We start from the raw sequence: 15,224 nt of genomic DNA, 5'->3' as shown, positions 1-15,224 counted from the left end.
GCCGATCTGGCCCCCACCTACTTCTCCAAGCTCAAATCCTGTCCACCCTCCCAACCTCCTCCTCGCCTTTCCTTTCCCAACCTCTTTCCACCACAGGGCCTTTGCATTCACAGTCCCCTCTGTCTGCAATGCTGGTGTCTTGGCTTGTTCACCTGGCTGGCTCCCTCCCACCATTCCTGTCTTCCTCTACAGGTCACTTCCTCAGAGAGTTCTTTACTGGCCACTCCATCTAATGAGGGTCCCCACCCATTATTCTCTATCACACGGGGGGCAGCAAACTACGGCCCTGGGACCAAACCCTGTTTTTGTAAATAAAGTTTGATTGGCACACAGCCACAACCATTTTCCTACTGTCCACAGCTGCTTTGGCCCAGCAGACTCTAGTTGAGACAGAGACCACATGGCCTGCAAAGATGAAAATATTTCGTACCTTCATTTTTTTATCAGAAAAGAAAATTGTGCTGACCCCTGCTCTATCGTATCCTCCATTTGTTTTCTATATAGTACAGCTCCCAAACTCAAATTGCTGACTTGCTTGTTTATTTAACAGTCTTATCTCGAAATTTATCTCCCCTACTCGACTGTAAGCTGTATAAAGGTAGGGGGACCCCCATCTGGTGTTCCTGGGCCCTGTCACGGTGCCTGGCATTTAGGAAACACTCCTTTTTTTTTTTTTTTTTGCGGTTCACGGGCCTCTCACTGTTGTGGCCTCTCCCATTGCGGAGCACAGGCTCCGGATGTGCAGGCTCAGCGGCCATGGCTCACGGGCCCAGCCGCTCTGCGGCATGTGGGATCTTCCCGGACCGGGGCACAAACCCACGTCCCCTGCATCGGCAGGCAGATTCTCAACCACTGTGCCACCAGGGAAGCCCGCCCCCTTTTTTTTTTTTTTAAGTTCTTGGTTTCTTTCTTGATCCCAGTCCCTTCCCTTGGGGATCTCCCAGGCTTGCCTGAATGCCAGTGAGTCTCAGGTTTGTAACTTCAGTCCAGACTCCCACGTATGCAACTGCCTACTCAATATTCCCTCATCAGTCCAAAAGGCATCCCAGAATCAAGTGGTCGAAAACTGCACCCCGGATATTCCCCAACAAAACCTGTTCTTTCTACAGCCCTCCCCATCTCAACTGACAGCAAACACCTGGAGTCATTCTTAACTTCCATCATTCACCACACCCCACATGCAATTATTAGAGAATCCTGTGGGCTTTCCTCTTAACATATATACAGTCTCCCTTTATATAAAGAACAAACGGGCCAAAGGCAAGCTATAGTGTCAATAGAAACAATGGTGGTTGGGCATGGGGGTGGGGGATGTAGTAAGCTGAAGAGATATGGAGGAGCTTCTGGAAGCTAGTCATGTTCTAGATGTGGATGGGAAATGTACCAAGATCTATACTTTGGTTTGTCCATTTTTCTGGGTGTGTGTGTGTGTGTGTGTGTGTGTGTGTGTGTGTGTGTGTGTGTGTTGTCATGCCACGCAGCTTTCAGGATCTTAGTTCCCCGACCAGGGATTGAACCCAGGCCCCAGCAGTGAAAGCACAGCATCCTAACCACTGGACCACCAGGGAATTCCCTGTGATTTTTTATTTTTAATGAGAAATATATATGGTCAACTAATATTTGACAAGGAAGCCCACATACTCAGTGAGGAAAGGATAGTCTCTTCCATAAATGGTGTTGGGAAACCTGGATATCCACATGCAGAAGACTGACATTAGACCCCAACCTTAAACCATTCACAAAAATTAACTCTAAACAGATTTAATACTTAAGCATAAGACCTGAAACTGAAAAACTCCTAGAAGAAAACAGAAGAAAATCTCCTTGACGTTGGTCTGAGCAACGTTCTTTTGGACATGACACCAAAAGCACAAGTAACCAAAGGAAAAATTAATAAATGGGGCTACTAAAAAGCTTATACACAGCAAAAGAAACAATCCAGAAAAGGAAGAGGCAACCTACAGAATGAGAGAAAATACTTGCATATCATCCATCTGATAAAGGGTTAATATCTAAAATATAGAAAGAATTCATAGAACTCAATAGCAAAAAAACAAAACAAAACACCAACCAACCAACCAGCCCAAACAACCCCATTAAAAAATGGGCAGAGCAATAGAATAGACATTTTTTCAAAGAAGACAAGCAGATGGCCGACAGGTATATAAAAAGGTGCTCAATGTCACTAATCATCCGGGAAATGCAAATCAAAATCATGAGCTATCACCTCACACCTGTCAGAAAGACTGTCACCGGACTTCCCTGGTGGCGCAGTGGTTAAGAATCCGCCTACCAATTCAGGGGACACGGGTTCGAGCCCTGGTCCAGGAAGATCCCATGGAGCAACTAAGCCTGCGTGCCACAACTGCTGAGCCCATGCGCCACAACTACTGAAGCTTGCATGCCTAGAGCCCGTGCTCCGCAACAAGAGAAGCCACCGCAATGAGAAGCCTGCGCACTGCGATGAAGAGTAGCCCCCGCTCACCGCAACTAGAGAAAACCTGCATGCAGCAACGAAGACCCAAAGCAGCCAAAAATAAAAAATTAATTAATTAATTAAAAAAAAAGAAAGGCTGTCACCAAGAAGGTAAGAGATACAGATGTTGGAGAGGATGTGGAAAAACAGGAACCCTTGTGCCTTGTGCACTGATAACGGGAATGTAAACTGATTCAGACACTAAGGAAAAAACAGCATGGAATTTCCTCAAAAAAATTAAAAGCAGAACTACCATATGATCCAGCAATCCCACTTCTGGGTATTTATCCAAAGAGAATGAAAACAGGATCTCAAAGTGATATCTGCCCCTGCACGTTCACTGCAGCATCATTCACAGTAGTCAAGATATGGAAACAACCTAAGTGTCTGTCAACAGATGATATATTTTTTATATACACACAATGGAATATTATTCAGCCATGAAAAAGAAGGAAATCTTGCCATTTGAGACAACAGGGATGGACCTTGAGGGCATTATGCTAAGTGAGATAAGTCAGACGGAGAAAGACAAATACTGTATGAGATATCACTTATATGTGGAACCTAAAAAAGCCAAACACATAGAAACAGATTAGAACAGTAGTTACCAGGGCTGGGGCGGGGGGTGCAGGAACTGGAGAGATGTGGGTCAAAGGGTACCAACATCCAGTTATAAAATGAGTAAGTTCTGGGGATCTAATGTACAATATTCTGCCCGTCGTTAACAGTGCTGCATTATATACTTGAAAGTTGCTAAGAAAGTACATCTTGGGGCTTCCCTGGTGGCACAGTGGTTGAGAGTCTGCCTGCCGATGCTGGGGACACGGGTTCGTGCCCCGGTCTGGGAGGATCCCACATACCGCGGAGCGGCTGAGCCTGCGCGTCCGGAGCCTGTGCTCCGCAACAGTGAGAGGCCCGCGCACCGCTAAAAAAAAAAAAAAAAAAAAAAAAAAAAAGAAAGTACATCTTAAGTGTTCTCACCAAAAAAAGAAATGGTAACTGACTTGATGGAGGTGTTAGCTAACTTATGGTGGTAATCATATTGCAATATATAAAGGCATCGAATCAACACAGTGTACGCCATCAACCTACACAATGTTATGTGTCAATTATATCCAATAAAGCTGGGGGAAAAAAGAAATTCAATGAAAAAAAAAACTAAACTCAAAACTGACCACTTGTCACCACCCTGGTCCAAGCCACCTCTCTTGGTGATTTTTGCAATTGATTGCAATAATCTCATAACTATGCTACTTGCTGCCGCCTTGCCCTTAAGCTCTCTCCTTCCCTTTTCCTCTCCCCAGCTCCCCTCTCTTCCATAGAGCCACAGATTCTTTTCTTTTAAAACCTAAATCAGATCAGGGTGATCTGCTCAGGCACCTGCAATGAGTCCCATCTCAGAAACAATCCCAATTCTTTACGGAATGTGGGCCCATCCCCTACTGCTCCCCGCTCTCTACTCGCCCCCCGCCTCTCTCTGATCCAGCCCCACAGGCCTCCTTGTGCACCCTGAAACACGCCAGCCCTGCTCCTCCCTTGCTCCAGCTGCACCCTCTGCCTGGAATTCCTTTCCCCAGGTATCTGAGTGACCAAATCCCTCACTTTCTCAATGTCTTTGCTTAAACACCATGTCCTCAATGAAGCTTCCCAGACGCCCTATTAAAACAGCAGCCTAGGGGCTTCCCTAGTGGTGCAGTGGTTAAGAATCCGCCTGCCAATGCAGGGGACGCGGGTTCGAGCCCTGGTCCGGGAAGATCCCACATGCTGCGTAGCAACTAAGCCCGTGCGCCACAACTACTGAGCCCACAAGCTGCAACTACTGAAGCCCGCGCGCCTAGAGCCCGTGCTCTGCAACAAGAGAAGCACCGCAATGAGAAGCCTGCGCACAACAGCAAAGAGTAGCCCCCGCTCGCCGCAGCTAGAGTGAGCCGGCGCGCAGCAACGAAGACCCAACACAGCCAAAAAAAAATAAATTAAAAACAACAACAAAACACACACACAAAAACAACGGCCTGGCCTTTTTCCGGTAAGTGGCCTGAGGTGACCTCTAAAAATGGTTCGCTATTCACTTGACCCAGAAAACCCCACAAAATCATGCAAGTCAAGAGGTTCAAATCTTTGTGTTCACTTCAAGAACACGCGTGAAACTGCCCAGGCCATTAAGGGTATGCATATCCGAAAAGCCGCCAAGTATCTGAAGGACGTCACTTTAAAGAAGCAGTGTGGATTTTTGGATGATGTTGATTCACTTTGTTATACAGCAGAGACGAACACAACATTGTAAAGCAATTATACTCCAATAAAGGTGTTTAAAGAAAAAAACAGAAAAAGCAATGTGTGCCATTCCGTCGTTACAGTGGTGGAGTTGGTAGGTGTCCCCAGGCCAAACAGTGGGGCTGGACGCAGGGTCGGTGGCCCAAAAAGAGTGCTGCACCTGCTCAAAAATGCAGAGAGTAATGCTGAACTTAAGGGCTTAGATGTAGATTCTCTGGTCACCGAGCACATCCGGGTCAACAAAGCCCCCAAGATGCAGCGCAGAACTTACGGAGCTCATGGTCGGCTCAACCCATACATGAGCTCTCCCTGCCACACTGAGATGAACCTTACTGAAAAAGAACAGATTGTTCCTAAACCAGAAGAGGAGGTTGCCCAGAAGAAAAACCTGTCCCAGAAGAAACTGACGAAACAAAAACTTATGGCCCGGGAATAAATGCTGCAAAAAATAAACACACAAAAAAGTAAAAACAAAAAGCCCGCAACAGCCTGGGGAGTTCCCTGGCGGTCTAGTGGTTAGGACTCAATACTTTCACTGCTGGGGCCCGGGTTCAATCCCTGGTCAGGGAACTAAGATTCCCACAAGCTGTGTGGTGCGGGGAAAACAAAACAAAACAAAACAGCAACCTGGCCCAGTATCACTGTCAATCCCCCTCACCTGCTCTGCCTGTAACCGATCACCTTCTAACAAGCCATGCAATCCACTTATTAGGGCTTATTGCTATCACTGGTCTCTCCTGTTAAAATGTCAGCTCCCCCAGGACCAGACTCTGTTGGGTTTTTGTTTGTTCGTTCTTTTTTGCCAGCTGCCTAGAACAATGCCTGGCCCATAGTATCTGCTCAATAAATATCTGTTGCATGAGTGAATGAATGACCTCTATTGGTTTAGCATTCTCCCCTCCAGAAAAGATGTAATTAACTTGCTTGCTTAATATCTTACCTCCCCCACTAGACTGTAAGTCACAGGAGGGAGAAACTTCTCATCTTTATCCCTGGCCTGCAGCAATCATGAAGCATTTTAAAATTCGATTGCAACTCAAACGGAGAGAAAGGGGCCACAGAGCAAGCCTCGGGATTCTGGAGGAGGGCATCTATCACTGCTACTCCCTTATGGTCTGGGGGGCCTGGGTGTAGGGGTGTCACTGACCGGTGCAGGATGAGCAGCAGGTAGAGGAGGCAAATGGCAAAGGTGGAGCACAGGTAGGTGATGGCCAGGTGTGGGCGGCGCGGGTAGAACCCATAGAAGAGAGGAGACCATTCTAGAAAACCCTGGGGGAGGAAAGGCAGGGCAGGGGTCACCACGGGGCTAGGTAGAGGCAGGGTTCAGGGAGCCGGGCCATCAGGGTCGGGGGTCACTGAGGGCACCAAGGCTCAGAGCGGGGGCTTCCCAGGGACCCAGGCACGTACCTCTCCGGAGAGGAAATTGAAGAGATGGGTGGAGAAGGTGACCAGGCCCTGAGAGCCGGGCATGTAGGAGCCGCAGGGTGAGGAGGCGTTAGGGGCAGGGGGACCAGGGAGAGCCCCTTCCAACCAGGTGGGCAGCAGAATCATGCAGGCTGTAAACACGGAGGCCAGCACGCTGAGAAGCAGCAGGAAGCGCAGCAGGGAGAAGTAGGACTCGGTGCCGGCGCCAAACTGGCCTGCAGGGGGCAGCAGACAGGCCGCGGGCTCCTCTCTGGTCCCAGACCCCTCCTCCCTCAGACCCAGGGGTCCAGCCCCCAGACCCTCCTCCCTCAGGCCCAGGGGTCCAGCCCCCAGACTCCTCCTCCCTCAGACCCAGGGGTCCAGCCCCCAGCCCCTCCTTCCTCAGACCCGGGAGTTCAGCCCCCAGCCCCTCCCCGCTCAGGCCCAGGGGTCCAGGCCCCCAGCCCCTCGGCCCTCAGACCCAGGAGTCCAGTCCCGTCCCAAGATGCCAGACCAAAGCCCACCGTACCTCCAATCCTCTTCAGCGTCCAATCCCAGGGCTGCACGGAGCGCAGGCCTTCCCGCACCTTCTCCTTGGACCTCCGAAGCAGAAGAGTCCAGTGGGTGGCCCTGGACCCCGAGCCCTGAGCCACTTGGTTCCTGGCAAGGCCCTGTCTGGGAGCGAAACAGAGTCAGACACAGAAAAGGAGGGGCCTAGTGACCCCAAATGGAAACCACCCACATGTAGAAACAACCCAATCCTTGAACCAGGAAGTTAGTTGAAATATATTCCTAACACGGGATACTCCATAGCAATGAAAAGAAACACACCTAATGCTTGGCATAGGAAGACAGACAGAAAATAGACTGCAGAGTTCGATTTACACAAAGGCACAGAGCAAACACAGTTAAACTCTTCTCTTTAGGGCTGCACACACAGGTGGCAACACTACGAAGAAAAGCAAGGAATGATCCTCAGTGAAAGTCTGGGAAGAAGAAAGCGGGGGTGCCCTAGGTGGCGTTTACCTGGACCCTCACTTTGGGAAAACTCTTTAAGTTTCTACATGATGTCTCATGCACTTTTTTGTCAGCAAATACCATCATAAAGTAAAAAATGAAAAAAAAAAAGAAAAAAGAAAGGTAGGTGTGATATTGTGATTTATAATAAGAAATATATATTTGGTAGTGTATGACGATCTTACATGTGGAATCTAAAAAAACCGAACTCAAAAACATAAATAAATAAAAATTAAAACAAATAAACAAACCAAACTCAAAAGAGCGTAGGATGGTGTTTACCAGGGGCTGTGGGGGTAGGGTAGGGAAATGGAGACGTTGGTCAAAGAGAACAAACTTCCAGTTATAAGATGAATAAATTCTGGGGATTTAAGGTACAGCATGGTGATTGTAGCTCATAATACTGTGTTGTACACTTGAAGCTTGCTAGGAGAGTAGATAGTCAATGTTCTGACCACTGAAAAGAAATAGTAATTATTTGACATGATGGAGATGTTGGCTAGCACTACTGGGGTAATCATTTTGCAATATATCAATATAAGTACAGGGCTTCCCTGGTGGCGCAGTGGTTGAGAGTCCGCCTACCGATACAGGGGACACGGGTTCGTGCCCCGGTCCGGGAAGATCCCACATGCCGCGGAGCGGCTGGGCCCGTGAGCCATGGCCGCTGAGCCTGCGCGTCCGGAGCCTGTGCTCCGCAACGGGAGAGGCCACAACGGCGAGAGGCCCGCGTACCGCAAAAAAAAAAAAAAAATCAGATCAACACATTGTACACCTTAAACTTGCACGATGCTGTATGTCAACTGTATCTAAATAAAACTGGAAAAAACTTTTTAAAAAAGTATATATTCGGTCTTTGTCCTGTTTCTGGCACACAGTTCCTAAATCCTTGAATTTCCTAAGTGGTGACAGTGATAAAGGTGCGTTTTTTTATGTTAATGAGGTTATATCTCCAGGTAGATAGCGTCAGAATTGAGTTGAACTGTTGGACATCAAGCTAGTGTCAGAGCGTCGCTTGGTGTGGGGAAAATTCTCCACATATCGGAATCGGTGTCAGGATTATGTAAGGAAAAGGGTCAGTTTTCAAGGGCTCCCTGAAGAGTCACACAGGACCCCGTTCTCGGAAGGGCGTCCCACTTGCTGTGCTGTTTGAACGCTGTGCTGTTGCCGTCTTAAAATGAGTACTAATTGTGGAACAGGAGACCCAGCATTTTCAGCTTTCACTGGGTACTGTAAATTATGTAGCGGGAGAGAGGCAAGAAAGAAATCAAAGAGTGATAGGCTTTGGAGAGGGGGAGGCAGAGACAGACATAAAGCAGAGAGGAAAAAAACCTGACAGTTTCAGACACCCAGAGAGAAATAGAGGCAGACAGCCTTGGAGGGGCAGAAGACACAAGAGACGAGAACTTGGGAGAGAGAGAGAGGAGAAAGAATCCCGGAGGCAGGACTCCTTGGAATCAGAGAAGCACAAACACAGACTGGAGAAAAAGGAACCCAGAGGCAGCTCTGAGAGAGGCAAGGACCGACAGAAGGACAGAGTGAGATGGAGACAGAGGCTCCAACAAGTGGGAGGATGGTCCACACCTGGCTGGGAAGTGGGAGGTGGGCCTCACCTGTGTGCCCGTCTGGCCTGCATGGGCCACGGCAGTTCCCGGGAAGGGCCAGGCTCCTGCAGCTCCTTTTGTGTGGCTTCTGCAACGGACTGGATGCTCCTCTGTCCGTCCTCCTCCTCCTCCTGGGCCCCCCAGGGCAGCACCCCAGGGCCTCGGTACCGAAGGGTAGCAGCACTGGGGAGCTCATTAAGCACAGAGGACAGCGATGGACCTGGGGCAGGAGGACAGGTGGCTGGGAGAGTCCAGGCGTCCAGGCCCCCGGCCCCTCCTCCCTCAGACCCAGGATCCAGACCCCCGGCCCCTCCCCCCTCAGACCCAGGTCCCAGCCCCTCCCCCGTCAGATCCGGGAGTTTGGAATCCCCGGTCCCAGACACCAGCCCCATAACCCTGCCAAGCATCCAAGTGTGGCCCCTCCAGGCCCCTCCTACCCCAGGGCGGAGGAGTCCGCTCCTCAACTTCCTTTTCCGTCTAATTCCCAATCCTCAGATATCCTCAGATATTCCAGCCCCTAGCCCTCTCCTCCTCCAAGACTCCGGGTCTCCAGAATCCTCCCCAGGACCCAGAAGTCCCAGCCTCTGGGTCCCCTCTCCCCCAGAGACCCGGGAGCCGAAGCCCCTCCCGCTTCGGCCCTGGGGTCCCAGGAGGCGGACCTCCCTTCTCCGCCTCCCTCAGGACTTCTGCCAACCAGGGGAGTGGGACCTGACCTTTCTCGGGCTCCCCTACCTGTTCTGGTCTCCCGGGGTGCCGGCCATCCCCCAGAGGAGGCCCAGGCCTCCGGTTCCCACATCGGGCTCTCTTCAATGGCCCCAGCCGCGGATCTGTTCCCGTCTCTAGGGCCAGCAGAGCAGGGACTGCCCCAGGTGAGGGAGGAGCCTGAGACAGGGAAATACCTGGCCGCCAGGTGGCCCGGAGGAAATACCCGGCACTTCCCATAAACTATGAGGGCCTCTGCTCTGAAAGGTCTCCTGGGAGCTGAAGTCCACAGATGCCTGCGTGGCTCCCGGGGGGATGGGTGGTAGCACATCACAGAGGGATGCGGGTAGTACAAGTCCCCCCACATTGATCATCCACAGACATCCCACGTAGAGTCTTTGTGTGACACTTTATTAGGAGAGATTTACACATTCTGAGCCTCTTAGGTCAAAGGATGACAAGAGGGTGACAGGAGCGCTGGGACCCTTAGGTGGCTCAGATGGAACCTATGAGAACCATAGTCCAAAGGCCTGCACATATGCGCCTCAGCTTCTCCGTTCCAAGAGGGTTATACTCCGTACTGGTCTACTGAGACAAGAATGGAAGCGACCAGAAAGAGGTCCCCCAATCCCAGAGCCTGCCCTGAAGCTCCTAACCCCACACTGTGGAGCCAAGGAAGGGAAATTTGCCCAAGAAACCATGTCGCCCATCGGCCCCTGCTGTTGGGGGGAAAAACGCAGCTCTCTCTGAATACCTGGCGCTGGGCAGGGACAAAGGGAGATTCTTGTCTGGACCGTATCTTGATTTTTACAGGAGGGGGGGCCTCAGGGCGGAGGCTTTTCCAGGCACGGCGCTGAGCTGGGGAAGCGGGAATCCTCTCCAGGCCCCCTGCCATATTCAGGACTCTTTCCGGGAAAGGACCGACGGCAGAGGAAGCGTCGTGACAGCTTACTCCTCCCGAAGCTTTCCTGAGGCAAGGCTGGTGGCGGGGGGCGTGGTCTTCCGCCGGCTGGGGCTGCCCCCACCTAGAGCCAGCCCCAGCCCGAGGGCCACCAGGGCCAGGACGTGGATGCAGAAGTAGATGGAGGCCCAGTACCGCAGGGTTTCGCCCAGCGAGAGCAGCACAAAGCCCATGCACATGTAGTCATAGGCCCGCATCTTCAGGAACCAGTGCACCCAGTCCCAGGCTTTCTGGCCCCTGGGGCTGAGCCGCCCCCGAAAGGCCGACTCCAGCCGGCCCTCAGCTGCCAGGCATAGCGGGATGGTCAGGAAGCTCAGGTAGTAGCCAGGGTGCAGGCCGTGCCAGTAGGCGCTCAGTAACATGGTCCAGGCGCTCCTGGGGGAGGGGCTAGGAATCAGGACCCGGAGTGCAGGCCCCCTGCCCCCTTCCCTGAGACCCGGGGACCCAGGCCCCCAGCCCCTCCTCCCTCAGGCCCGGGACTCTCTACTCGCTTCTCAGAAACCCCCTCCCAACACTATCTTCCCTCAGGACCCAGGAGTCAGGTCCCCAGCCACTTCCTCTTTGAGGATCCAGGAATATAAATCATGACCCGTGAAGACTCAGAAATCTCCAGCCATGGTCCCTTCTCCTTAAGGACTCCAAATGCTATCCCCTGAAGACCCACAAATTTAGGCTCTGATCCCCACTTCCACAGAGAACCCATAAACCAGAGCAGGCTTTGCCAAGGACTGTGGCCTGAGTTCCTGCCCATGGGCATCAAGTTTTCCCTCTGGCACATCAGGGTGTTAAAACTGCAAAAATAAACTAATGACAGAATGACACTGACCACCCTTTCCTGGGGGGGTGGGGGGGGAGGGCAGAGGGTGTAAGGGTCCATAAAAAGGTTGAATTTTCCCTGTTGCCAACAGGGAAGATCTTTTCCTCCTTCTCTTTTCTTAGGCCATTTCCTTGAAAAACCTGTTTGAGCATCTTTCCGTTATCCTTTGGATACAGATGGAAATCTCTGAAATGGTAAAGTAGGCCTCTAGAAAGTGTTACAGTCAGGAATGTTCTTCTCGAGGGCCTGGGAGCCATCTCTTTGAAGCCTAGGTGTGGAGGGAGATAGAGCCTGTCTCCCTGCAGCTCTGAGGGTTTATCCTAGGTGCCAGCTCCGAGCTGTAAACACCTGCTGGTCATAGAGATAGGAGTTTCATTCTTCCTTCAGATAAAGACACTTAACTGGCACAGGTGGCTACCCCAATCACCAGGTGAACTTGGGATGAACATGAGAGCACGCAAAGTGCTTGTGGAGTCCTCCGACATGAGGACCAGTTATGGTGTCTCTTGAGAACACGCTACGTAAAGGGCTCTAAGTGGCGACAGAGAAGACAAAAAGGGTGAGATTTCCAGACAACTAATAAGGACCTACTGTATAGCATAGGGGATTCTACTCAGTACTCTGTAATGGCCTATTTGGGAAAAGAAGCTAAAAAAAGAGTGGATATATGTATATGTATAACAGATTCACTTTGCGGTACACCCGAAACTAACACAACACTGTAAATCAACTATACCCCAATTAAAAAAAATAAAAATAAAATGGATGGATGGATGAACTGTTAAAAAAAAAAAAAGGCTGAGCTTTTTTGGTAATCTTGGTAATCTCAGCAGTGGGTTACTTGAGCCATGCCTCGAAATCTGGTTTAATGCTTATTCAATAACTGTTGTGGGTTTTTTTTTCTATTTTTTGGCCACGCCGCGAGACATGCAGGATAATAGTTCCCAGAGCAGGGATCGAACCCACGCCCCCGTCAGTGGGAACACGGAGTCTTAACCACTGGAGCGCTGGGGAAGTCCACAAAACTGTTTTCTTTCTTTTCTACCTCTGGTGGAGAGAGAATGCTCTGTGTCGGCAGAACTGAAAGCGGTTGACGGTAGGACACACATCAGCGCAAGCCTGGCATCTGTAACCTCCACGTGTGCACACCTGAGCTCTTGGCCGTTCCGCCACCTACTCTTCTCTCCCTGCTTCGCTGCCCCCCTGCCCCCCACAGTGAACACTCTCCAAAGAATCGTCTAGGCTCCCCCTTCCGTCCTCTCTTGAACACTCTCCAATCCAGCTTTCACTTCAGCCCTCCACTCTCCTCCGGTCAAGGTTGCCGGGGGCTTCCTCCCATCACGCCCCACCCAGTGGTCACACTCGCCTTCAGCGTACTGGAGCTCCCGGCACCTGCAGACACACAATCCCCTCCTCGTTCCTTCTCTCGGCTTCCTTCTGGGAACGAATACTTTGCCGATTGTCCCCCTGTGTCACTGGCTGCATCTGTGCTGGCTCTTCCTCCTGGTCCCTAGTCTATTGGGGGGGGAGTGGGGGGAGGTGGAGTGCTGTCCTGTGCAGTGCAGATTGTTTAAGAGCATCTCTGGCCTCCACCCACCAGATGCCAGTAGTACATCCCCATTATGACAAAAGCGTCTCCGGACATTGCCAATGCCCCCTGGGGGTGCAGCACAATCGCCCCCCCCCCCCATTGAGAATCCCTGGTCTAAACGATGGCACGCTCTGTGCTTCGACCTGAGGCTCAGCCCCAGAGCTTTAAGTATCATCCACACCTGCTGACGCTCACCTGTCCACTTCTTACACCAACCCTTGCATTCATTACACACCAGAATCACAACTAACTGCCTAGCCAACAACCCCGGCTGGAAATCTAACAGTCACCCCAAAGTCGGGGAGACTAGACCCAAGGCTAGCTTCCTCATCCTACCCACTCCTGAAACTTCCTCCTGCCCAGTTTCCCCTCCTCAGGAAACAGCCCTTCTGTGCTCTACCATCACGCACAACCCATCACCTGGGCATCGAGCTGTTTCCCACCTCCACCTCTCAAATGCATCCACTTCTAGGCCACTGGTCCCTACTCTAGGATACCATCAATGCCCACCGGGCCAGTCCCTGCTTTATTGCCTGATCCCCTCCCCCACCTTAGCCCATTCCCACACAAGGTCGGAGCAGATCTTTAAATCATAAATCAGATCACACACCCAGGGAAGTCTAGCTCCAGAGGCACCATGACTGACTTCTTCATTATAAGAACGTGTCATGATGTATCCTGACCTCATCTGGTGACACTCGGCAGGTTGCCTAAGATCAGACCTCTGATCCTGGGTCTCTTCATCTTTAAAATGGGGATGATGAGAGCTCCTACTTCCTAAGGTTGTAAAGATAAGTTTATCTTATCTTTACAGAAAGTCTCCACTCAAGAAATATCAGATGAGCGAAGGATAATACAAGCTAATCATCAGGCCTCACATTAAGTGCATTTCACACTTTATCTCACTTATTTCTCACATCAACCTATGAAACAGGTAACAGCATTACCCCCATTTAAGAGTTGAGGAAACTGGGTTCGGGGGGGATAAATTAGGAGTTTGGGATTAACATATATACACTACTATATTAAAAATAGATAACCAACCAGGACCTACTGTATAGCACAGGGAACTATACTAAATATTCTGTAGTACCCTATAAGGGAAAAGAATCTGAAAAAGAATAGATAGGCAACCACTGGTGGTCCAGTGATTAGGACTCCGCGCTTTCACTGCCAGGGCAGGGTTCAAATCCTGGTGGGGGAACTAAGATCCCACAAGCTGCTCAGTGAGACCAAAAAAATAAATAAAAGAATTAATATGTCTGTATGTGTGTGTGTGTGTGTGTGTGTGTGTGTGTGTGTGTGTATACATATATATATATATATAACTGAATCACTTTGCTGTACACCTGAAACTAATACATCATTGTAAATCAACTATACTTCAATTTTAAAAAACTGGGGAAAAATGCATATATGGGGAGGGTGGGAGGGAGACACAAGAGGGAAGAGATATGGGGATATATGTATATGTATAGCTGATTCACTTTGTTATACAGCAGAAACTAACACACCATTGTAAAGCAATTATACTTCAATAAGGATGTTAAGAAAAAAAGAAGAGGTAACTTTAAGAGCTAGGGGATTGTTAATTGTGTTTGATTTTGCTTTTGGGAAAGAGATTGCCTTTTCCTCTTTTATTTCTACAGTCCATGTTTGGGTGGGGCCCCTGCTCCCACAGTTTGTTTAAATTTTTATGTTTACTAGCCAGAAGTTACATAAAGGTTTACAGAGCAGAGTGATTATTTCAAGGGCTTCCTCTCGCAGTATGCTGGAGCAATGAATCTTGCTGGGCTCCAAGTAAATGGCTGTCTCTCTTGAGGTTTAGTCAAGGGTAATTAAAGTAAGCATTTGGAATTAAAAAAAAAAAAAAAAGCATGTACGGGAATTTTTGAAATTAAAAAAGTTGAGGAAACAGGGGTCAACGAACTCCTTAAGGTTTCTTAGTAACTGGCAGGGTTAAGATTCCGGAAAGTCAGCTACTCAGTCCACAGGACTCAGTACACTGCGTTTGTGGAGCGGGGCTGACTTTAAGGAGGTAGAAACGGAAGCCCAGAGAGGAGGAAGAATTGACCCCGGAATAACGCAAATCAGAGCCAAAGCAAGGCTCAAGAAACTACAACTCCCATGACCCTCAGGGGTGGAGGCCCAGCGGGGGAAGACGCAGGCGACCCCAGGGGCAGCTGGGAGATGTACTTCTGTGCCGTCCTCCGAGACAGTTGGGCTCACCTGAAGACGTAGGAGCGCGCGGGCGCGCTCTTGTAGATGTACTGCGCCAGCCACCACTGCACCGTCATGTTCCAGTACCGCATGCCATCCCGCACGCGCACGCAGAAGTCTGTGCCATAGCAATCGATGTTGCGGATGGTCTCATAGTC

General features: G+C 50.2%; 2 protein-coding genes and 1 pseudogene across 3 annotated transcripts in view; 1 reads left to right on the top strand and 2 right to left on the bottom strand.

Annotated features, from left to right (window-relative positions):
• Window positions 1-9,862, bottom strand: part of TMC4 (transmembrane channel like 4) — a 14,797-nt gene extending 4,935 nt beyond the window's left edge. For both annotated transcript variants that reach the window (XM_024742218.1, XM_024742219.1), the window contains exons 1-5: window positions 9,508-9,862; window positions 8,785-8,995; window positions 6,684-6,829; window positions 6,158-6,390; window positions 5,898-6,019 (exon numbers count right to left, since the gene is read on the bottom strand). In XM_024742218.1, coding sequence (XP_024597986.1) covers window positions 5,898-6,019; window positions 6,158-6,390; window positions 6,684-6,829; window positions 8,785-8,995; window positions 9,508-9,844 — 1,049 coding nt within the window. In that variant the 5' untranslated portion in view covers window positions 9,845-9,862. The remainder of the gene's footprint in view (window positions 1-5,897; window positions 6,020-6,157; window positions 6,391-6,683; window positions 6,830-8,784; window positions 8,996-9,507) is intronic.
• Window positions 4,531-5,194, top strand: LOC112397911 (60S ribosomal protein L17-like; annotated as a pseudogene).
• Window positions 9,863-9,867: 5 nt separating the features above from the next.
• Window positions 9,868-15,224, bottom strand: part of MBOAT7 (membrane bound acylglycerophosphatidylinositol O-acyltransferase MBOAT7) — a 12,044-nt gene continuing 6,687 nt past the window's right edge. The window contains exons 8-9 of the mRNA XM_024742227.1: window positions 15,076-15,224; window positions 9,868-10,813 (exon numbers count right to left, since the gene is read on the bottom strand). Coding sequence (XP_024597995.1) covers window positions 10,426-10,813; window positions 15,076-15,224 — 537 coding nt within the window. The 3' untranslated portion in view covers window positions 9,868-10,425. The remainder of the gene's footprint in view (window positions 10,814-15,075) is intronic.

The sequence above is a fragment of the Neophocaena asiaeorientalis genome, unplaced genomic scaffold, assembly GCF_003031525.2.
Source record: "Neophocaena asiaeorientalis asiaeorientalis breed wild unplaced genomic scaffold, Neophocaena_asiaeorientalis_V1.1 scaffold614, whole genome shotgun sequence".
Lineage (NCBI taxonomy): Eukaryota > Metazoa > Chordata > Mammalia > Artiodactyla > Phocoenidae > Neophocaena > Neophocaena asiaeorientalis.
The sequence above is the reverse complement of the archived record's forward strand: the minus strand, read 5'-3'. Positions and strand labels throughout refer to the sequence as shown.